Below are 25,285 nucleotides of genomic sequence, written 5' to 3'. Positions count from 1 at the left end.
AAAACATGTAAAAATACTATCAATAAATAGCCAACAAATTACTGGTCTTACCAAAGTCACCTTGAAAAAGAAAAGCAAGGATGCCTGGGTGGCTCAGTCGGTTAAGTGTCTGACTCTTGGTTTTGGCTCAGGTCATGGTCTCACAGTTCCTGGGTTCGAACTGCACATTGGGCTCTGCATTGATAGTGCAGAGCCTGCTTGGGATTCTCTCTCTCTCTCTCTCTCTCTCTCTCTCTCTCTGCCCCTCCCCCACTTGCACTGTCTCTTTTTCTCTCAAAATAAACAAACAAACTTTTGAAAAAAAGAAAAGAAAAGAAAAGCTGAAGGCATCATGCTCCCTGATTTCAAACTATATTACAAAGCTAAAGTAATTTAAAAAGTGTAGTATAGGCATAAAAACAGATGGACACATTGGTCAATCGAACAGAATATAGAGCCCAGAAATAAACCCACACTTACATGGTCAATTAATTTACAACAAAGGGGGCAAGAATATACAATAGGAAAAAGACAGTCTCGTCAACAAATAGTGTTGGGAAAACTGCACAGCTATTTGCAAAAGAATGAAATTGGACCACTACCTTACACCAAACACAAAGATCAAGTCAAAAGGGATTAAAGACCTAACTAAATATGAGACCTGATCCCATAAAACTACAAGGAAACATAGGGTGGTGAGCTCCTTGTCATAAGTCTTGGATGATTTTCTATATCTAACACCAAAAGCAAAAGCAACAAAGAGAAATAGACAAGTGGGACTACAAACTTAAAAGCTTCTGTACAGTGAAGGAAACTATCAACCACATGAAAAGGCAACCTACTGAATAGGAGAAAATATTTTCAAATCATATATCTGATAAAAGACTAACATCCAAAATAGACAAAGAACCCAAACAACTCAATAACAAAAAGCAAACAATCCGATTAAAAAATGGGAAGATCTGAATAGACATTTTTCCAAAGAATATATACAGGTGGCTTGCAGACACATGAAAAGATACTCAACATCACTCATCATCAGGGAAATACAATCAAAACCACAGTGAGATATCATCTCATACTTGTTGGAATGGCTATTGTCAAAAAAATCTAGAAATAACAAGAGTTGGCAAGCATAGGGAGGAAAGGGAACCCTTGTTCACTATTGGTGGGAATATAAATTGGTGCAGCCACTATAGAAAACAGTATGGAGGTTCCTCAAAAAATAAAAAACAGAACTACCATATGATCCAGCAATTCTACTTCTGAGTGTTTATCCAAGGAGAAAGAAAACACTGTTCAAAAAGATACATGTATCCCCATGTCCACTGCAGCATTATTTACAATAGGCAAGATATGGAAATAACCTAAGCGTCCATTGATGAATGAATAAACAATATTACTCAACAATAAAAAAGAATGAAATCTGGCCACTTGCAATATGGACGGACTTTGAAGACACTAAGCAAATGAAATAAGTCAGACAGAGACAGGCTAATACTGCATGATCTCTCTTACATGTGGAATCTAACAAACAAACAAACCCCGAAGCTCACAGATACAGAGAATAGATTGGTAGTTGCCACAGGTAGGGCAGGGGGTGGGGGAGAAAAGAGTGAACTGTCTTTGTTTTTTGTTTTCCTGTTTAAATAAATTGATTTATTTAAAAAAAAAGTAATGGTCCTGAATAAAAATGCTCAGAAATTGTTTAGGTAGATATTTACAGTGTCGGACAAATCCAGGGAACATTTTTAGTTTGGCATAGATGAAACTAAATTTGATTCTGGAAAATCTCAAGAAAAGAAATAACATAAGCTATTTGGGGGAATCTGTTTGATTTTTCACTATTTTGCATATTTAAATTATGTGTGTTTTACTTTACCACTTGATAGGGGATTTTATTAGAAATGTGTATTTCTTTTTTCTTTAATGTTTATTTATTTTGAGAAAGAGAGACATAGTGTGAGCAGGGGAGGGGCAGAGCGAGAGGGAGACAGAATCCAAAGCAAGCTCCAGGCTCTGAACTGTCAGCACAGAGCCCGAAGTGGGGCTCGAACTCACGTACATGGAGAGATCATGACCTGGGCTGAAGTCAGATGCTTAACTGACTGGGCCACCCAGGTGCCCCAGAGATGTATATTTCTAACACAGGTTTCATATAAGTATACAATACATCATATTTTAAAAGGCATAAAAAGTGTTAATGATTCAGAGGAGAGGGACCCGGATCATCTTTTATGAAATGGTTAAAAAAGCTGGGGCTTCCTTTGCCGTGAAAATGATCTGGCCATGCGATGGAAGAAGAGTGAGCCTCATCCAGTGCCAGGGATACCGCTAGGATGAGTAAGCCTAAGTTAAGGATGCAAGTTCTGGCTTAACATGTGGAACTTTCTAAGGAGGTGGCTATAAAGTTGAGTGGATGCCTTGAGGAGTAGTGGATTCTTTGTCCCCAGAAGGGTTCAAACGCAATCTATGCAGTCATTTGGCTGGATGCTGAAAAACCAAAAGAAGTGTTATGTATCCACCCAGACGACTCTACTATTGAACGCCTACCACACAAGTTCCATGCCGTGGAACGGGGACACCGAGGTGAGTGAGACAGGCAGGGTCTCTGTTTTCACTGAGCTTGTAAAATAAACAAGTGAACAAATAATAAAATGAGGCAACTGCTGATTATGATCATTTCTCTGGTGGAAATGAAGAAGATGGGGGTCTGACTGATTAGCTCTGGGGCTGTTTGGCTGATTGGCTGCTTCGATGAAGCAGGTGACATGTGAACTAAGCCAGGACGGGTGAGAGCTGGAGAAGAGCATCCCAGCTTCTTTCGTGGTGAGAGCGCTGAGTCAGCAAGGGGTTTGGTTTTCTGGAAGATGACTTCCTGGTGGAGCCCAGAAGTGCCTTGAGGGAAGGGAGGGTGAGCCAGTGGAGGCAGACAGAGGTTACACCGCACACAGCTTTGTGGGTCCCAGGGAGAAGACTTTGTGGAAAAGAATGAGATATAACTAAAATATTTTAAACAGGAGAGTGATGTAACCAATTTATAGTGTTTAAACAATAAATTCTTTTCTAAAGCTGAGATTCTGACTCTGATATGACGGGGTCCTAACTAGGTCTTATTGCACATACATATAAAACAATTACGTACCACACCTTTTGGTATTTGTTCTATTTAGCACTAACATTGTACCTAGAGGAGGAGGGCATCAAATTGTAAATTTCAGCAGTAGCTGGGGAAAAAATGATCCATTCTTGTGATTTATCCTGAACTGGCCCTCATCAACACATCTTTTCTGTAGATATATCCATTCTGCATTCTGCTCTGCTCTGGTCCTCTATGCCTGCTAATCCTATCCCACCCCCCCACCCCCCATCACTTCCATCAGATCAGCAATTCCATCACTGACAATTGATTGGGCTCTTTCTTCTGGTCCCAACTCATTATTGTGCCTCATAATGGAGGGCCTGTCTCTCTTCTGTCACAATGGACTGTCCTTGTGTACCAGCACCTTGGCCTGAACTCAAGACCATTTTCTACCTTACAGTCTGTGACACTATAGTCTCCTTGAGAACAGGGATTATAGCTGGTTCCCTACTATATCTCAGTATTCACCAGTTTGGCATGGTCAATTGTTAAATCTTACAAAAACGCTATTGCATGAATGGATACCCTGACCTTGGAGGCACCCTGCGTAGACCAGAGATCCTCCTGGACACTGACTCTCCTCTCTGCATTCAACCTGATCATCCTTCCAATTCCTCTGCTGTGAAACATGCCGGCTTTGTGCCAGTGAGACTCTCCTAACTATTTTAACTGGAGTTGGAATTGAGCTTTTTTTTTTTTTTTTCTTAATCAGGCAAGGCACAAGCTTAAGATTGTTTTACTGAATTGCGGCTGAGTCTTAATCGTGATAACTCTGAAAAAGCTGGTCTGCAGGTGCTCTGTATCATTTCCAGAATAATAACAACAGTTCACATTCATCGTTCACTACTACTTGCCAGGCACCATACTAAGTCTCCTTTAATCCTCCCTGCCGCCCTACACGGAAAATATTATTATCCCCATTTCACAGATGAGGAGATTGTGTCATAGAGTTATTTGCCCAGGGTCACACAGCTAACAAGTAGATCTGAGATTTTCAATATTCTTCTAAATATGAAATTTGTACTCTTAACAACCAGGGAAGAAATTATAAAATAAAATTCATAATAGCACATCCATATTAGCATAAAGAAATGCATAACTTAATTGGTGTGCTATTGAAAAATGGGTGTTATTACAGAACTCTCTGTTGTATAATTGGATAGATTCACTTTCTTTGTCACACATTTTCCTCTTCACTTCCAAAGAAATTTTGTCTATTCATAACCTTTACTAGCATATCAGAGCATATTTAAGATTTTTTGTAATTTTAAAGCATTTTATTTTAACAGAAGAACCCAGGAAACCTAGGAAAGCTTAGAAAATATCCCATATCTTATTATATTTTAAAGGACTCAAATAAGAAGCATGAAAAAAACCCAAGAGTTTTCATACACAACTGAAATGGATACAAGATCAAAACCATTCAGAGTTTTAAAATCTGCTCTACCTATAGAAGGTTTCAGCAACCAAAATAAACTCATCTTCCACAGTCCTTTGAGTGACAGCTCTAAAATGTCCAAAACACAAAATTCTCATTTTTAACTTGACATCAAAGCACACGTTCAGATATTTTTCTGATTTAAGAAGAAACTGCTTCTAAAAATGCCTGATGCTCCTGATGTTATTTAAAACATGTATAAAATACACAGATACCGGTCTATCTGGAAAACTACAGAATTACCACCCAGGGCACTAGCCTGGTTAAAGGCAAAACTCCAGATGGAAGTTGTTTCTTATTGAAGAAGAAGAAAACTTTTCTTCAGTAAGATAGTTATCTAAAAAATCCTGGTTCGAGCATTTATACTCACTGTCCTGAGTAGATTGTGAAATATTACACAATGCATTTAAGACATATAGAGAATCAGGGAAAGTACTAGCAAATTACAAATAACATTTAAGAGAATAAATGTTATTTATTATTATTTATTATAGTATAAGCCCATCTTAACTAGGCAAAATAATTTCCCAGCTTGGAGAAATTATAAATTCAACTAAGAATCGACCTTGTGAATAGCTTGGTTTACAAGTCATGGATTTAAAAACAACTGGACTGATAGGATATTATTTATTACATGTTTATCTTATCCACCTTTTTGGTTATGAGGTTCTTTTAGGGAACATAAAGCAGGAAAGTCTGGACATGGGTCTTACTTTGGAAACTCTTAGCCTTTGCACCTTTGGGCAAGCCACTTAGTTTCTGGGTCTCAGTTACCCTGTCTGTACACTAGGGGGTAACAATACTCACGTTTCCACCACCCCACACAGATGCAATGTGTTGGGGAAGGGCATAGACTTTGGAGAGGCACAAATGCCTCTATGCCTAGATGTGCACATGTGAGGTCTGGGATAAGTTCCTTATCTACCCGAGCCTCAGTTTCCTCACCTATAAACTTTCAATATCACACCTAAGAAGATTCCATTAGGATTAGAGAAGATACATGTAATCACTTGGCACTTAATAAGCTTTCAGTAAATGGTGGCTATTGATGCCTATGGCCCATTTTGTAAACTTCAGTATATTTGTAAGGTATTATTATATGACTGGTTTCTTCAGAAATCACGTAGTTTCTAACTATAACATTTCTCCCGTGGTTTATATATATGAATACATTTTCTTATATGGATTGGAGCCTTGTTGCAATACTTTCCTCATGAAATTTGTTATGAGACTATGAAATTAGATCATAAAAATATGAAAAATAAGATCTCTGACTCTTACTCCTTTGCTGTGTTCTAGTGTGTAGTCTGCAATGAGTTTTCAGTGTATTTATTCATCTTTTTATCATTCATTCAACAAACACCTACCAAGGGCTTAGAAAATCTATACTGCAGGAGAAAATAGCCTCTATATTTTATCAAGATGGTTTCATGAAATATTATAAGTTATGATAAATTATTATAGTAATATCAAAAGCTTAGAAAATATTACAGTTCATGTAACTTATAATGGAAATTAAGAATAAGTTTTGACAGGGGCACCTGGGCGGCTTAGTCAGTTAAGCATCCAACTTTGACTCAGGTTATGATCTCACAGTTCATATGTTCGAGCTCAGCATTGGGCTCTGTGTTGACAGCTCACAGCCTGGAGCCTGCTTCGGATTCTGTATCTCCTTCTCTCTCTGCCCCTCCCCTGTTCATGCTCTGTCTCTCATTCAAAAATAAATAAGCATTAAAAAAAAAAAAAAAAAAAGAATAAGTTTTGACAATGTTACATATTCTCTAGAAAATAATTACATGCAAATTCTTTTCACAAGAGTTACTATATAAATTAATCCAAAATGTATAAGACAATAATCCAAGGAAGGGGATTTAGAAATGGAAACAACTTTAAAAAATATCATGTTTGTGACTCAGTATTGAATTCTCTTTCAGAGTAGATTCTTAAGGGCTTTATATCTAGAATGATTTAAAAAATAGGCCACAATTAGACACAATTAAGAAATTGTTCTGCTTTTACTTTATTTTCCATAACAATCATAAGCCATAGTCTACTTATACTTACGGAAGACAACTGAATTTTATAATATATATATGTATATATTTCTATAATGTTCTAAGTCAATCATCATAAACATAATCCATTTTAACAGTGATTGAGGTGTTCCCAATGTGTGGCAATGGCAAACCGGATGATGAAAGTACCAGTTTGGCAGGGATTGGCAAACTACTACTTGTGGACCAAATCCAGCCCAATCCCTGTTTTTGTAAATAAAGTTTTATTGGAACACAGCCTGGTCCATTTGTGTTCATGTAACGTAGGGTTGCTCATGTGACATACTGGCATGGTTGAGTAATTTTGAAAGAAATGGCAGGGTCTACAAAGCCTAAAATATTTTCTATGCAATCTTTTACAGAGAGGGTTTGTAAACTCCCGCCTTATAGTAAAGATATTAAAAATTTATGTGCCATTTTGAGTATTGACACAAAAAATAAGAAGGAATTTTAGAAGAGTTATTTAGCTGTATATTTAGCTCATTGCGTTTGTGCCCAATGCTTAGCGGACACATCAAAGGTAGGACCCATGCTACGCACTTAAAAATTTTTTTATTAAGTTTATTTATTTTGAAAGAGAGACAGAGAGAGCAAACGGGGGAGGGGCAGAGAGAGAGGGAGACAGAGAATCCCAAGCAGGCTCCATACCGTCAGTGCAGAGCCTGACACAGGGCTTGAACCCACGAACCAGTGAGATCATGACCTGAGCCAAAATCAAGAGTCAGATGCTTAACCGACTGAGCTACCCAGGCACCCCTGCACATTTGAGCAGGCAAATTTTTCACAAGCAGTCCTTACTGGGCTAAAAGGCCACGCTGCTCCCTACTGAGGTAACAAAAACTCCAAGTGTTATCCCAAGCCCCGGAGCAAATGCCCACCAGAATTGCATAATTATCCTTTCTTTTAGGAGCCGGGGATTTTAATTTGTGTCTAATTTTTGCTGTTGCTGGAAATAAGGTGACCTTCTATATAGTTCTGTAGACATCACAGCTTATTTAATTGAAAATGGCCATTATAATCAAAATAGGGGAAAAGGGTTGATGTGTTACCTGTATGTTGCTCTTCAATCCAGACTTGCAAATACATGAACAGGAGTAGCCCCGCTACCCCAAATATCAGCACCGAGAGGAAGACTTGTTTGGGGTTCATGACCATTTCAGATGGCTGCATTTCTCCTCATTTCTGAAGACCACATGATTTGTTTTTCGATACAGCTTTGATCCTTTCTTGTGCTATTAGGTGCTCATTCCATGAAGTAACCTAGAATTATTAAAAATCCACATTGTACCTTACTGATGACATATCTTCCCAAACACAGCATAAGTATGCAGCATGTCAATGACGGTGAGGGCTCACATGAACCATTAACACTCGGAAGACAGAAGAGATGGTAGGAGAGTGTCCCTAAAAATGGCCATTTTCTATAATAAAGCTTTATTGTAGCTAAAGAATCTAAGGAATTCACTGTATCCTACAGTTAATAAGTAACACTTTCGCATTTAATTAGGGGCAGTAAAGACAGGCTTAAGCCACCCTCTATTGTAAAGAGTAAAGCAGGTTCCAGTGACCTTAAGATGACTGTGAGGGGAAAGAAGACCTATCAGGATAGACTGTTGAAGGAGTTTTGAAAAACACGTTCATAGAAAAAAAAGGGGAAAATCACTTCATGTCTGAAAAATAACATAAAGTTCAAAAATGGAGGGTTCAATCTATCATTTCCCTTTCATGTAAAAGTAATAGATTTCTCCAACTGAAAGGGTACATTAAAAATCCCTCAAACGCCTAAAAGGATAAATATTAAAAGGTCAAAGTTAAAAGGCTTCTCGCACAATAACACGGAGTACAGATGTGTACCTCAGATTACAGAAATCCACCTCCACAATGAAAAGTTACTTTATTTAAAGAAATGTTGAAATGACTTTGTTTTACAACAATCTCATTTAGTGTAATCTTAACATTTTACTTTTTGTAAGTTGCATCCATGTTTGAGAATCTAATGAAAATGCAGACTCTCCTTTTGGACAAATACAAACACACATATGCTCTTGCATCAATATCGGGATGCTTAGGTACTCTCACCGAAAGTCAAGGTAAGAAGGTCTGCTGCCCATGAACTGCCACGCAAATATGCAGCAGCCTGCCTGGTGAGTTCCATAGTCCAGCTAATGAGGTCAAGCTGTATCTTGCACTGTATCTAGCACTGGCCAAAGACCATGGCCCTTTTCCTTGGCTACAGACCACACCCCCTCTTTGGAGAGCTGAATGTTTCTTTACTGTGAGGACATCACACACACTGCTGTGTCTAAAAGTTCTCTCTCTTTTTTCTCCAAGTATGCCTCAGAAACTCCTGGGAGAATATCGATCTGGCCTTTTCGAAGAGGTGTTTCGTGAGATGCAAGGTAAAAGTTAAAAGCCTGCTGTGGAAAATTGTTGGCTGGTTAAAAGATAATATTGAGCTGTTCTTGGCAAAACCAGTTTTCACATAAATGGTGGGCTTCAAAGGTAACCTATGAGATCTGTATTATAAGGAAATGTGGTAGAGTGATCCCCTGATTAGAAAAAAAGAAATCCAACAAATAGTTAAAAATGTTTATGCAGAACAACAACAAAAAGTTGTTTTATAAATACATTTTTTCTTTATATTTTATTTTATTTTAACGTTTATTTATTTTAGAGACAGAGAGAGACAGAGCATGAACTGGGGAGGGTCAGAGAGAGAGAGGGAGACACAGAATCGGAAACAGGCTCCAGGCTCTGAGCTGTCAGCACAGAGCCCGATGAGGGGCTTGAACTCATGAACCGTGAGATCATGACCTGAGCCGAAGTCGGACACTTAACCGACTGAACCACCCAGGCGCCCCTCTTTATATTTTAATTATTACCCAGAAGGGGCCAGAGCAAGAGCACTGGTTGCCAGCATTACCTGAGGAGCTTTCTAGAATCCACTGGTCTTGAATCCCCTGAGGAAGGGGCAACTACTAATATTTTCATGAGGGCTTTTGAGCATTTCAAGCACTTTCTTGATTTTGATAGGGTAAGCTTTTAAATACGTAGAACTGAGAGTATCATCATACAGCTATATATGACGGGTGGTACCTTGCTCTTATATAGGTTCTAAACTGAAATCTTACGGGCTTTCCAAACATGCAACAAAGAACAGTTCCCGAGGGAGATTTGAAATTTGAGGTGTTCCAAGACTGAATCCCTCAAGGAAAGCAACCAAGAGAAGCCAGCTTTCTCTTGTCTTGATGCTGCAGTTAAACAATGAACAGACATAATTCCTGGGTGCAGGAGAAGAGTCGGGTAGGAGGAAACCAGTTAAACAAAATCTAGTACTAACCGAGAAATAGCTGTTTACAAGAAGAAAGAGACTTTTACAATCTGTCTACGTAATTAAAACTTATCTCAGAAGAAAGAGGATAGAAGAAAACGCATAAATCAGAACAGAGCCACGAACCTGTGGGAATAGTAGATGAGAAAGCCAAAAGAAGTAGTCCTTGAGGGTTTGCAGAGGAAAATTATTACCTACGATGCTGGAAAGAGATGAAGAATTTGCCCTTCCTTTCTTCAGGAGATGTTGCTCTACGCTGACATACCCTCCTGGGTAAGAAGTCAGGAGAAAACCCATAATTGTTATTATGGCAGATGTGAGTAGGATTGAGTGATTAAAGCCACAAGGCAGAAAGGCAATCTGGTGTAAAACGAAGAGATACGTTTGATTTTCTCCCATCTCAGTCCATTAACCCAACGTTGGCATCAGGAAATGGCTCTCATTAAACAAAGGTGAGGCGGGAGGAGCAGCAGTATTGCTTTAAGCAAACCTGAAGGTCAGTTGTGATGGGAAAACACACCTATTTGGAGATCATACATCTACCTCTATGCCTGCAGGAAAAGTGCAGACTACTGGAGATTGAAATTACTTGGAATAATGCTATTTTATGTACAAGCGTTATACAACATTTCCACGGTCAAAGGCTTCCTGTATTTCATACAACTCCTTCCTCTCCCCAATCATATAAACACAGTACCTTGAACCTAACAGGTACCCAACAGTGTGTACTCAACAGTGTGTGTTGCACTGAACTCAATGTGGAGCTCCAGTAACAAAATACAGGTAAATTAACTAATTTTCTAGTTGTACTTGGGAAATCCTTAGTCTAAGTTGTACTAGAATCCTGAAAGAGGAATTATGTGACTTTGTTAAAAATTTTTTTCTATTTTTATTTGCAAATCCTATTGATTTGTCCCAAATGAATATAAAAGACACACACAAATAATTGTTTCACTGCATTATCTCTTTTCCAACCCTTTAAAAGATTACTCTTTTAAGATGTTCAACATCAGTAATCATCATGGAAATGCAAATCAAAACCACAGTGGGATATCTCCTCAAGCCTGTTAGAATGGCCATCATGAAAAAGACAGATAACCAGTGCTCACATGGACGTGGAGAAAAGGGATCACTTGTCTACTGGTGGTGGGATTGTAAACTGGTGCAGCCACTTATGGAAAACTGCGTGGAGGGTCCTCAAAAAATTAAAAACAGAACTACCATATGATCCCACAATTCGACTTCTGGGTATTTATCTGGAGGAAATGAAAACACAATGTCGAGAGATATCTGCACCCCCACGTTCACAGCAGCCATATTTACAATAGCCAAGACACGGAAATAACCTATGCGTCCATCGATGGATGAATGGATAAAGAATATTACTCAGTATAGTCTTATCATTCTTAAGGTGCTGAGCATCTTAAACTTACACAGGGCTGTATGTCAGGTATATCTCAGTAAAATGGGAAAAATTAATTTAAATAACCCTGGTTACCAACAGAAGCATTTTGGGACTTGAGTATACTAATACTAGATGGAGGCAATTTATTTAAAAGGAAATTATAAGTTGTCCAGTTGAGCAGAAGTGTATGATTTTAAGGAGGGAGTCATGAAATTTAGAAAGGCTGGCTTGGAACAATGATGCAATTTGGTGTAGAAGAGCTGAGTCAGGAGATTGTCTGTCCTCAACCTCCACCTTTGCACGATGTCAGCAGTCCTTGCCATTCTCTCTCTCTTTCCCATTCTCTGAGCAAATAAGAGACCATTGGGGATGACCTTTCTCAATTTACCACCTGCCCTAACAAAGTTTACTGTCATCTGTCCCCACCCACACTTCTTTGCCTGGATCTCCCCCCGGGCTCCCATGAAACTCAACTCCATTAATACCACCCCAGCCTGGGTCTTTTCCTGAACCTCTTCCCTCAGTGACTTCCTCTGTAACCCCTCCCACAACTGCCCTATTGCTGTCATTCCCTGATGAGCCTGAAGACTGAGCCCTCTGGATTGCTTCAGGTGCCTATCTTCCAGCCATCTCTCCACCCACAGGTGCCCAGGAAGCAGAAGATGTGATGAGGCTCTCAAGTTGTGTAGGGACTGAAACTTTATAATTGCTTGGGTTTTTACTTTGTTTTGTTTTGTTTTTTTCCTATTCTAGTTCCCTCCTCTATGAATTTCCTGTTTGTACCTCTTCCCCATTTTTCTTATTGATGTGTAGTTCCTTATGTGTTTGGATGACAGGTCTTTGTCAGTTACAGACATTACAAAAATCTTCCTGTCTGTGACTTATTGTTCCTTCTATCCTCCCCCGCTCCTTTCCTTTGCTGGTGGTGTGGTTGTTTTATTAAGCAAAAGTTTTAAATCAAATTTTGTCATTCTTTCCTTCTTGATATATCAGTTAGAGTCTTGAAAGAAAGGATATACTGAAGCTCATGAAATTGTGGGGAGGTTAGTCATGGGATAATTCCTAAAGACTAATCAGGGTTTTGGGAAACCAGCAAAGGATAGAGTAGTTCCTAAGGGTGAGTAACAGCAACCACTCCTAGAAGTGAAGAAAGAAAGTAGAGAACTATTCTTGGACCCTGGAGCAGGGCTGGAAGGAGAGAGATGGCTGATAAGAGCTGTCACGTATTGCACAGGGTCACAGACAACATGCTATAGGGGGTTTTAAGGGAACCAGAAGAATTACTAACCCATCCTCAATTTCTTCCTACCCTTACCTTGTCAGTGACTCTCATTTGGCAGACCCAATTGAAAGCCTGAGGAGATCCTGCTATTTAGGACAACATGGAGGAAACCTGAGGGCATTATGCTAAGTGAAATAAGCCAGACAGAGAAGGACAAATACTGCATGACTTCATTCGTAATGGAACCTAAACAAGCCCCCCAAACCCAAAAAGGGAGACTTGTTATGTACCACATTATGGGGAGCTTTGCAATCACAAAGCATGGTAGAAATGGGAGACACCAAGTTTGTGTTCTCTATGAATTTTCCAAGATAATATTTCTTATCTTCAAATATTAAAATTATTCTTCTATATTTCCTTTCAAAAGTTTTAAAGTTCTGCTTTGCATTGAATACTTGAATCCACCTGGAATTTATTTTGTGTATGTTGTAAGGTATCCATTCTCTATCAACAACATTTGTCCAACTCCATTAATTGAGTAGGTTATCATTTCACTACTGATTTAAAAAAAAATTTACTGTTTATTTGTGAGAAAGAGACAGAGGCAGAGAGTGTGAGCGGGGGAGCGGCAGAGAGAGAGGAAGACACAGAACCCAAAACAGGCTCCAGGCTCTGAGCTGTCAGCACAGAGCCCCACGCAGGGCTTGAACTTACAAACCCGCAAGATCATAACCTGAGCCCAAGTTGGATGCTTAACCCACTGAACCACCCAGATGCCCCACACTACTGATTTTTAATGCTGATTTTGTTACATTTCAAATTTTTATATGTGTCTGTTACTGCTTCTAGACACTATTCTGTTCTATTGGCCCAATGTCATACTTTTGTGCAAACATCTGGGCCTATCTTAGAGGGATGGAAAATGAATATGATTATTGATTTAATTCTGTTAATGGTTATTTGCTTACTCATTCCTCATTCTACCTTTTTTAGTCAGCATTAGGAAATTATATTGCCTCCACAATTATCATGTCCTTTTGGTTTCCAAGTATATCAGTATAAAGCTGTTCATGAGATTTTCTTATTATTTTACAGATCTTTCATAGCTCTAGGTATAGCCGCCTTTCCATTCTTAATGTTATGTATTTATGTCCTTTCCCTTTGATCATTCTTGCTAGAGATTTGTCTGTTTTATTTAAAAGTATATTGTAATTCCTCTCTTCCCCCTCTTTTTTTGTTCTTGTTCTCTATTTCACTGATTTCTTCTCCTATCTTTCTTTATTCTATTCCTTTTCCTTAGGGATATCTGGGTTTTTTTTTCAGTCTTTTAGTTGAAAATCAGTTCATGTATTTTAGATCTTCTGTTTCATAAAATACATTTATATAAGGCCACGAATTTCCTCTACAACTACAAACTACACCTTTAGGTGTAGTAGTTTTGTTGTCATTCACTTCTAAATATTTTGTAATTTAAATTGATTTTATACCTTTTTTAAATGTTTTTTTCTCCTCCTTGTGTTAGACTTATAGTTTTCCTAAAGTTATCTAATGTTCTCTGCTCCTTTCTGATTTCTTTGAATCCATAGATTTTTATTACTGTTAGCTAAGCAGTTAAAAAATAAAACTTTCTTAGGTATGAATTTTTCTAATAAAGTTTATAGCTTTTACAGAAACTTTAGCATGCTTTAAATAGACACTGAATTATTTCCTCACCCTGATTATGTCTGAGATTTTCTATTTAAATCCAATTATTTAAAAGCAATATTTATTATTAAGTGACTGAAGTTGCTGGTATTTTATCAATTTCTGTGTTTAGTGTTGATTTTTGAGGGCTATACCTTCTTAGTTCACTTTCTTTCTTATTGAACTACAGCCTTAAATATTTCTGCTAGTGGATACCTGAGAGTTACATTATCTTAGATTTTGTATGTATAAAATTATCTTATTTTTGTCCTCATTCTGGAATGATGGTATGGTTAAATATGAATTGAGGTTAAAAATGATTTTCTCTCTCAGCACTCTGGAAACTAAGAACCATTCTTTTTCTTTCTAAACTGTAATACGGGTTAATTTTTCTGAGCTACTTCTCTAATTTACCAATCTATTTTTGTCTATGCTAGTATGTATTCTGCCTATTGTATTCTTCCCAACACTGTAGACTTTCACAGTATCCTAATTTCTCTTTCTCCATATCCATTTGTTCTTGTTTCATTTTTTTAGCTAGGATGCAACAGGAAGTTATGCAAATCAGAGGGCTGAAAGCTATTGGCAGAAGAGAGGAGAAGGGACAAAGGCAGGGAAAGAATGTGTTTTGTTTTGCAGAACAGTTCCAGCCAAGGAGATGCCCAACTTGGTGTTACACCTGATAGTCCCTTGCTAGGTATGTCTCATCCTATAGCTCTTAAATGAGCCAGTTTTAGCTATATTGGAGCTGAAATCCCCCTGAGTTGTCCTGATGTTACTTTTAGCTCTTTATAATACTAAGCTCTCTCCAATGGGGCAAGTTTTCTATCATTTTTGAACATAGGATGTAGGCGTTAGCATGGGGATGCGCGCTAGGTGATCGCAATTGAACTGAAGTGTTTATGTAAGCTCCCTCCATTCCCTAATACACTGAATAAAATCATCCTGTACTAACCCCATGGGAAGACAGTGCTTTGAGAAAACTCTCCCAGTCTCCTTACTTGTAACAAGTAATAAAAAAGTTCTTTGCTTTCAACACTTCCTTGGGTTGTGTTCAACTTGGTGCACGCCAAGTGGTGAACCCCCTGAGTTTGGTTACAATTATTCTCTGCTTTTCATGTTTGGGATGTTATTTATAATAGAAAATATATATTTGGTCTTCCTCTCTGTTTCTCACACAGAGCTCCTAAAACCCGGACTTTTCCTCAGTGATAAGTGATAAAGGTGTCTTTTGTTATGTTAATAAGCTGACTTTTGCAGAGCCCACAGGTGGGTGCAGGTTGCCAAGGGAACCAACCTTGACAGAGACCTGGAACTTTCAGTCCCAACCCCTGACTTGTGGAGACAGGTGAGGTGTTAGAGTTGAATTAATTACCAGTGGCCAATGATCTAATTAATTGTACCTATGTAATATTAGAAGGCACCATAAAACCCAAAACAACACGGTTCAGAGAGCTTTCAGGTTGATGAACCGGAATGCATCCACAAGAATGTGACACACTTCAGTTCTGTGGGGACAAAAGTTCCTGACCTTTGCCTGATGTTTGGCTATTCATCTCTATCCTTTATAAATTCTTTTATAATAAACCAGTAATCCAGTAAGTAAAATGTTTCTCTGAGTCCAGTGAGCCTCTCTAGCAAATTAATGGAACCTGAGGAGAGGGTTGTGGGATCCTCCAATCTATAGCCAGCTGGTCAGAGGTATAAGTAACAATCTGGGCTTGTGACTGGCATCTGAAGCCCAAGGTGTGGGAGTAGGGGGGATGGGGAGGTGGAGGATGGGTGGGTGTGGGGCGGTAGGGTGAAAAGGTCTTGTAGAACTGAGCCCTTAACCTGTGGGATCTGACGCTATCTCCAGGTAGACAGTGTTAGAATTGAGTTAAATTTATGTGATACCTGGTCAGTGTTCATGGAGAACTGCTTGGTGGTATTGGCTAAATCACACATACCGGAGAGTTTCATACACTTTAATTAGAAACTATCCTTTACTCTTTGACTATTTACATGTATTTGAAAGTTTTTGTCAGATTGCACAATAAAAACTAAATTTTGCTTGTAATTTTGCTTGTAAATCTCTTAGCATTAGATTTATTCATGATCTTGGAATTAAATTTTTTTAATGTTTATTTATTTTAGAGAGAGGGTGAGAGAGACAGACACAGAGACTGACAGACAGAATGAGAGTGGGGGAGGGGCAGAGAGAGAGGGAGATGGAGAATTTGAAGCAGGCTGCAGGCTTTGAGCTGTCAGTCCAGAGCCCAATGTGGGCTTGAACCCTGTTGATGTGAGATCATGACCTGAGCCGAAGTCGGACCCTTAAATGACACCCAGGCACCCCCATGATCTTGGAATTCTTATGAGTAAGCTCATTTTGGATGGAATAGTTTTTAAATTCTTATTTTCCTTTTTCTCTTTTTCTCCATCTTTTGTTTGTTTGCCATTCCTTACTTATCAGTAGCCTCCAAATTGTACTTTGGGCTCCTATCCAGAGATAAGGTTCACTACTGTGGGCTTGGAGTTTTTGATCTAGGGTGATAGTGGGGCAGCTGTATTCCAGTCAATAAGCCTAACTACCAGTTCCCACACAGGATTTAAACTCCCAGATAGGCCAGCAGCTTCCACATCCAAAGCCTAACAGACTCATAATTTCTGCGTATTTTACCAGTTTTGCTTGTTACTTCTGTTCCTGATTGAGTCTGGTTTTATGTTTTTCTTCTTCTTCTTCTTCTTCTTTTTCTTCTTCTTCTTCTTTTTCTTCTTCTTCTTCTTCTTCTTCTTCTTCTTCTTCTTCTTCTTCTTCTTCTTTGTCTTCTTCTTCTTCTTCTTTAATGTGATCTTCCATTGGCCTTTTTGGGGAGCAGACTAGGAATACCAAAACATAAACATACTTTCTTCTCTTCACCAGAAATCCCCATGCAAACTTTCCAGACTTAATTTTATCTGCAAAAATGGGACAATGAAATATGCCCTATATATCTGATAGCTTTAGAAAATATTAAATAAAACAGAATATGCGATGATCTTTTGGAAAAGTGTAAAAACAGTATATAATTATAAAGCATTTTGGTAATCTGGTTTAAGGAAATTAGGTTTTTATGTGATAGCTATTATGGGCATATAAATTTTTAAAAATATATTTTCTTTATAAACCATAGTGAAATTAAATTGTGGTATTTAGTCTAATGATATTTAGCCAATTATGGACAATATTTTATTTAAAGGGAGAAAATGTAGATAGTACCCATCTTATTTAGTCATTGTAAAATACATCAGCAAAGACCCTTTTTCATGGTTAACAACCATAAAACCATCAATCTTGACTGAATTACTCTGAAATGAATGAGAAAGGTGACCTTTATTTATATTTATTACTTAATGTATTTACTATTTTAGAAGTTAAACAACTCTTTTAATCCATTTTATTACTGTGCAATTTCTGAAATTCTATAAGCAATTTCTATGTATTTTCACTCAATCCTTAAGCATTTTTTAAACTTATCATTTTGAAATAATTTTAGAGTCACATTAATGTTGCAAAAAATAGTAGAGTCCCTGTGTACCCTTTACCCAGCTTCCTCCAATGATAACATTTTATGTAACCAGAGAACAATTTATCAAGACCAGGAACTTAACAACAGTGCATGCTAAAGGCAGAAGAATAATGCCCCCTCCCCCAAAGAGACACCTCCTCATCATTGAAGACTGTGAATATGTTACCTTGCCTGGCACTGGGGAATTAGGGCTGCAGATGAAATGAAGGTTTTGCTAATCATCCGATTTATTTAGGGAGATTATTCTGGATTACCTGGGTGGGGCCAATGTAACCACAGGGGTCCTTATAAGTGTAAGAGGGGAGCAGCAGAGGAGGTCAGAGTGAGGTGATGGGAGAACTCAACCAGCCTTTGGTAGCTTTGGAGATGGTGGAAATGGAGGAAGGGAACCAGGAATGCAGGTGGCCTCACAAAGACAAGAAAGAAAATGGATCCCACCTGGAAACTGCAGAAAGCAACGTGGACCTACCGACCGGCACCTTGATATTAGTCTGTGTCACACTACACACAGAACTGCAGGATCATATATTTGTGCTGTTTAAACCACTAAATTTGATAAAATCTGTTATAGGGCAATGACAACTACTATAGTACCTTTTAAAAGAAGACAGTTTGTGAAATTGCTATGAATGGGTAGAATAATACTGATTTTTTCAAATATCTTTTGCATGGTTTCTCAAGTATAGTGTTTCTTGTTCTATTTCTGTAATAGCTCAATTGTTCAAGTTTTTTGTTCTGTTTTGTCACACGGAACACAAAAACAGACACTAATTTATAGGTGCTGCCTTATGAATTTTGTTACTTTGATTTCCTGTATAATTTAACAGGTACCTTCTACTTTTAGCTGTTGTAATGAAAATTTAATTATGATTAAAGTTTTTAAGAAGACAAAGCTTTGCCCTTATAATTCTTTGTTTTAGAAGAAAAAGTTTTAAACTCAGATTATATATCCTAGTGTCCAGTGTAGACTTGTTTGTTTGTTTTTAGGCAACAAAAATCTATCTTTAGAGACTATATGAGACTAAAAGCAAAAGCCCTTGCACACATATACTTAATACAAACATTTGTATCAGAGAGGGGGGAAACCAGGGGCACCCGGGTGGCTCAGTCGGTTAAGCGTCCGATTTCGGCTCAGGTCATGATCCTGCAGTCCGTGGGTTCAAGCCCTGCATCGGGCTCTGTGCTGACAGCTCAGAGCCTGGAGCCTGCTTCAGATTCCGTGTCTCCCTCTCTTTCTGCCCCTCCCCCATTCCTCTGTCTCTGTCTCAAAAATAAATAAACATTAAAAAAAATTTTTTTTAAAAAGAGAGGGGGGAAGCCACTTATAGAGGCTATTGTTAAATCAACTGTTCATCTCCTCTCTCCCACTTTTACTTGTGCCCCATTCTAAAGTGTTACATACAGATGACACAGAAATATTATATTTGTTTATGTCATAGGAACTTGTAGCATATATTTACATGCCAGTCGGGAGTCATCAGGATCACATTAAGTAACACATACACAGCCAAATTCTGCTTTATTAAAGGGACCTATGAGGATAGAGGAAGGCCTGGGAAAGTTTTCTGGAGTCCTGGGATTTGGCCATGGTGATAAAGAAAATGGCAATTTGAGTGGTCACATTGGAGGTGATTTGAAGCAGTCATCGGCGGCAAGGGATTATATCAGATAAGGTGAAGGAGTTAGCAAGTCCAATAAAATGAGTGAGTGTTAGTTATTATAGTAGTTAATAATGTAACCTAAGAAGTGCTGCCTCACAGATGGCTTTCAGTCCACAACTGGGATCAGTTGTGGTGCAACCAACAGAAATGGGCGGGTTACAAGTAAGTAGTGGAATGGAAGAATATTCAAGTGGATACTGTAGTGCCTCCCTGCTGTCCATTCTGCTTCTCTGTCTGGAAGCACACAGTTTTGGAACAGACAGTCCTCACCTCCAGCTCCAGCGATGAACCCAAAATAGTGTAATCCTAACAGGAAATTAATCCTATGTTCCCGGTCAGAGCCTTCGTTTCCTGTGGCTGCCATAGCAAATGACTACAAACTTGGTGGCTTAAAACAACAGGAATTTATTCTGTCACATTTCTGGAGGCTGGAAGTCCAAAGTCAATGTGTAGTCAGGGCCCTACTTCCCCTGGAGGCTCTCTGGGAGAATCCTTTCTGGCTTCTGGTGGCTCCACTCTGTTTCCAGTGTCCCATGGCCTTCTCCTCTGTGTGATCTATAAGGATACTTGTCATTGGATTTAGGGTCCACGCAGACAATCCAATATGAGTTGATCTTGAGACCCTTAATTTAATTATATCAGCAAAGACCTTTTTCCAGATAAGGTCACAGATTCAGGGAGTTAGGACATAGACATATCTTTGGGGGGATCACCATTCAACCCACTACATCAGGTGACCCGGCTTTCCGTGCCCACAGCGATTGTTTCACGGATGATCCAATCAGAGCAGAGCCTAGAGCTTTGGTTGGATGGTCATGGGAAGTGATATTTTCTCTCCCCATGAATGTGAATAAGGAAGCTCATAGTTCACATGGCTGCTGGCAGCCTCTGCCCTGACAGAAGCCAGTGTGAAACACAAGGCCACAGAAAGGAAGGCAAAGCTGAGAAAACTGAAAAGTTCCAAAAGGACCTTGACTGTACTCACTCCGCCTCTGAATTTGTAAATTAGGAGAACCCATAAATTTCCTTTTATTTTTCAATCTACTACAAGGCAAGTCTGAGTACAATAAGAGAACTAAGCAATCAGCCATATGTGGAGTGTAGCATTTTTTGCAGCATACTCAGAAATAAATGGAAATGGAAATATGAACATTTTCTGAGCAGTTAGTACATTCCAGGCACTTTCTAAGCATTTTATATTGACTATTTAATTTAATTCTCATAATAACTCTGTTATTTTCCCAGACAAGAAATCTGCAGGACAGGCCTACATAACCACACGGTCTGATGCAGGGTTCAGTAAGATGATGTGAGAGGTACAGGTGGAGACACATCACAGAGGGTGATCAGATCTGTCCTGTGGACATGGGAGAGCCAAGGACAGGGTTGAAGGGAGTGGAGTGATCAGGCTTGCACTCTGGGAAGATCATTCAATTTGGAAATCCTTAGGCAGGGATTGGACTAGATTACATTCCAATCCAAAACTCCTCTGTCTTTTTGTTTGTGAACATCCTCTTGTCTTTCCTTACTGGAGGCAGTTTACTGTAGCGTAAGTTAAATATGTAGTTACTTTGATAACATACAAATACATACATTACTATGCTACTATGTACTACGTCGTAGTTAAATATGAAGATTTTGGAGCCTGAATGCCTGGGTGCAAATCACAGCTTGAAGATTTCCCAGTTCTGTGACCTGGCTTATCATGTAACCTTTATGTGCCTCAGTTTCCTCACATCTAAACTGGAGATAATAAAAATACCCACCATGTGTGGTTGCTGTGAAATAAGTTAATACGTGAAAAATATTTAGAAGAACGCTTGGCCCATAGACACATTCTGCAATGTTAAGCTGTTAATATCTTCACATTTTACATATGCCCAGCACAGGGACACTTGTGCTATAGTTAATCAATAAGTATTTGTTGAAAGAGTGGGTATTTTTACTTTAAGAGGCAGTCTGTATCTACTCCCGAAATCATTGTTGCACTATATGCTAACTAATTTGGATGTAAATTAAAAAAATAAAATTAATAAAAAAAAGGCAGTCTGTTTTTGCTGTTAGACAGGTTTATTCTTTCAATTCAAGCCAATTCAATCCAATCAATAAACATCCATTCAGTCCAAATACAGCTAAGGCCCTGTGCCAGATACTGTAGGCAAAGCCAAAATGAAGAAGGTTTAATCTCTGATATTCATCAGAGAATATGTGAACCTATCTCCTCGTAACTTAACACAAGTTGGTTCTAGTAGAGCCTTCTAGAACAACTCATAACAAATCTGTTCTCCTTTACATGACAGAGTTTCCAATTATTGAAAACAATTATCCTGTCTGCCCTTAATCTTTTTTACTCTGGGATAAACAATAAATATACACAATTCCTTCAGCCATTCCTTACAGGACAGGGTTTAGGAGCTTTCAATCAATTTAATCATCCTCCTGCAGACACATCTGAGTTTGTTAATGCTTTTCTTTAAATGCAGGGCTCAGAAGTAGATACAATAGATACAATAACCTCAGCATGATTGGATGCATGGATAGTGTTATGAGGATTTGTACCACAAAAATAATAGCTAAACTTGTATAAATAAAACAGGTTATAGGTTAGAGCCTCAGGGGTTTCCTTCAGTCCAAATAAAAGGAGAATAGAAAGACTTTCCAAAAAATTTCAAAGGAAAGGATTGTGAAATAAGACATGTCATAAAGAACATGCAATCACAAAGCCAAGAAAGAACACTATTAAATAATAATAAATAATAAATATTTAATAAATATTCATAAGTAAATATTTAAGAAATAGTAGGAATAATCATTAACTATGAAATATGGTTCTCCCCCAAAATGGCAATCAGGAGACCAGAAAAGATGATTTGATCAATGTGGAAATTACTGAGAGAAGATCAAAAAGGACCAAAGGATTTTGAGGAGAGGAATTGCAAGATGGAAATTTACTATTCCAACCATTAGTCTGAAGTGTCGGAAGAGAACAAGTGTGTGGATTTTAGTGCATGGTAGGGAGGACAGTTGTTACACACACAAATGTCATTCATATGCCCTTGAATAATAATGAACAGCACCCGTAAATAACAAAGTACTTTGAGTATTATGTAAATAAGCCATATATGCTAAATTAAATATTTGTTTTCTGTTTTAATGATAGCAAGACATGAGTTTTTCATGTTGACTAATGGAGTTGCTTTTCAGGGAGATAGTCCAATGTATATGGGATATACATAATCTGGTGAGTTTCATGGGTCACCAAACTGGACAAGTAGTATAATCCAAAAATAGAGTAATGCAGGAGAGAGAGAAAAAAGTGAGGGGGGAGGAGAAAAGAGAGAATTTTACAAGTTTCACGGTGCTATATCTACTTCCAAAAGACCTCAAAAAAAAAAAAAAAAGGCAGAAAGCAAACCAAACCTGGCATATTTTATGAGATAACAGAACATGGGGCGCCTGGGTGGCTCAGTCAGTTAAGCATCCAGCTTCAGCTCAGGTCATGATCTTATGGTTTGTGGGTTCGAGCCCCGCGTCAGGCTCTGCGCGGACAACTCAGAGCCTGGAACCTGCTTCAGATTCTGTGTCTCTCTCTCTCTCTCTGCCCCTCCCCTACTAGTGCTATGTCTCTGTCTTTCAAAACTAAATAAATGTTAAAAAAAATTAAAAGAAAAAAAGAGGTAACAACATTAGGAAGGCATTTTGATCTTTAGTTATTTTTCTGAGTAGGCAGTAGTTCCCAATTTGTATGCTAGCTACAGTATAAAACGGAATAGATTAAACTGGTTTTGAAATGTTACTTTGTACAGTAAAATAGCAATATTTGTACTTAACTAATGTCAAATAGTTAAGACTACTTCTAGCACAACAAACTTTTGTAATAAATCATTCAGACAATAGTGTGGCATTGCTGTGTATTCAACAAATTGTCTGGGTATATTTTCAAGTACGTATTTTATGGTAAGACAGTAAAACACAGATAAATACTACTGTTACAAGCTGCCATCTAGACAAAATGTCTTTTATATATCATGTCTTCACCTATATATTACATTATTTCTAAATCCCTCCCTTCTGCTCATCACAGTACCAAAAAAATCCTTGTAAAGGTATGATATTTATAGATTATCCTGCTTCCTTACACTAGATATATTGTGTAGTTATTTCTGTAATGATTAATCAGCTAGACAGTCAATAACTATTTGGATGATTGATTTTTTCCCCCTTCATTATGTATTATCCGGGCACCTGATGTGTTGCTTTTGTACAATGTATCTTATAGAAAGGATAATACTGCTTCCATAAAATAGTAAAATTCTATGGCTAACAGAAAGGTCTATAAAACACTAGCAATACATATATATTCTAAAAGGAATATGATCTGTTTCTTACAGATAGTAGTTTGTAAGCCAAGCACTCATGGCTAGCTCCAAGCAATCTCATGCAAATATTTATTAAATTCTCCTATGTGCTCCCTCTCTCTTCTTTTGTTTCACATTCTAGCCCATCTGTGCTTAGCCTGCAACCATTTAATAGAGAAATAACATGAACTAAAACAGCAGAGGTGCTAATCTACAAATCTTAGTTTAAAAAAGGAAAATAAATCTGCAAAAATATCTACTGACAAAAATCATATAGTAGGCTCTTAAGGCATTTTCAAAAGAACACACCACAAAAATAGTGCTCATATTACAATATCAAAAGGACTGCCTAAGGTAGTTATTGAAATAAGTACAGATACGTTGGGAAGCCTGAAATGATGCCAACAAAGCAAAGCAGGAATTATATATAACTGAAAATTAGCATTTCATAAAAAAAAGGCAGGAAACACAACAAAACATGTAAAAAAAAGTATTGTAAAACTTTAAGAATAGTACAAAATTGTGAATAATTAGAGATGCTTTTACTGCTATTATTGCACTGGTTGATTTTAATTAATTCAGTTAATTAATCAAGGATTAGTTAAATAGGGGCAGATTGACTCATGTATTTCCTCTTCAAACTCTTCTAAAATAAAAGCAAAGAAATTAGGGGAAAAATGTACAAAGATATAGATAAGGGAAGAGGAGATGATTGTAAGACAGAGAAAAAAATGAATTTTTAGAGAATGAAATTCATGCAGAAGAGGGATAACTAAAAACACTATAAATGTTGAGTTCAAAGTGTTTTCATAGATACCAACAAGAAAGAAGATGCTGTGTGCTATAATACCTAGGAAAGGTGCACTATGTTGCCTAGAAGAAGGAAGGCAAGAGAGAGGTAGTGGATAACCAGAAAAGAATCAAGGCAAAGAACAGGGGAAAAACAAAGCAAAACTAAACAACAAAACAACAAATTCAAATGAACTATATTTTATATCCTTAGAGACATAAGAAAATGTATTGGTTCCATCAAAGCAGGTCAGGACCCTATATTTAATAAAAAGATGGGAAAACAAGATGGGGGCAAAAAGCCAAAACTCTTGCAAATAAAAAATATAACCAAAAGAAAACCCAACCTACAGGCTACAAGATAAGTTAGGATGTGTTCTTGGAAGGCAGAATAAAAGGACAAAGAGATGGAAAACTCTAAGAGATTTTTTGATCTCTTAATCTAAGAGATTCAACATCTGAACAACTTGAGTTCCAAACAGAACTGAGAAAACACAATATAGATCATTAGCGACAGAATTCAAGAAAATTCCAGGGAATGGAAGGACATGAATTTGCAGATTTAAAGGGATCTCAAGTACTTGGCACAATGATGAAATAAACATATCAAGGGAGATCATGCTGACAGTTCAGAACACTAGGAATAAAGTAAAGGTTCCAAGTGTTATCAGA

At 37.9% G+C, this 25,285-nt stretch overlaps 1 protein-coding gene across 1 annotated transcript in view; it reads right to left on the bottom strand.

Moving 5' to 3' along the window:
- LOC115528608 (carbohydrate sulfotransferase 9-like) overlaps positions 1 to 17,029 on the bottom strand; it is a 45,623-nt gene extending 28,594 nt beyond the window's left edge. The window contains exons 1-2 of the mRNA XM_032595333.1: positions 16,917 to 17,029; positions 7,663 to 7,873 (exon numbers count right to left, since the gene is read on the bottom strand). Coding sequence (XP_032451224.1) covers positions 7,663 to 7,783 — 121 coding nt within the window. The 5' untranslated portion in view covers positions 7,784 to 7,873; positions 16,917 to 17,029. The remainder of the gene's footprint in view (positions 1 to 7,662; positions 7,874 to 16,916) is intronic.
- Positions 17,030 to 25,285: the final 8,256 nt, after the last annotated feature.

This window comes from Lynx canadensis, chromosome D3, assembly GCF_007474595.2.
Source record: "Lynx canadensis isolate LIC74 chromosome D3, mLynCan4.pri.v2, whole genome shotgun sequence".
NCBI classification, from domain to species: domain Eukaryota; kingdom Metazoa; phylum Chordata; class Mammalia; order Carnivora; family Felidae; genus Lynx; species Lynx canadensis.
This window is presented reverse-complemented; position numbering and strand designations above follow the sequence as displayed.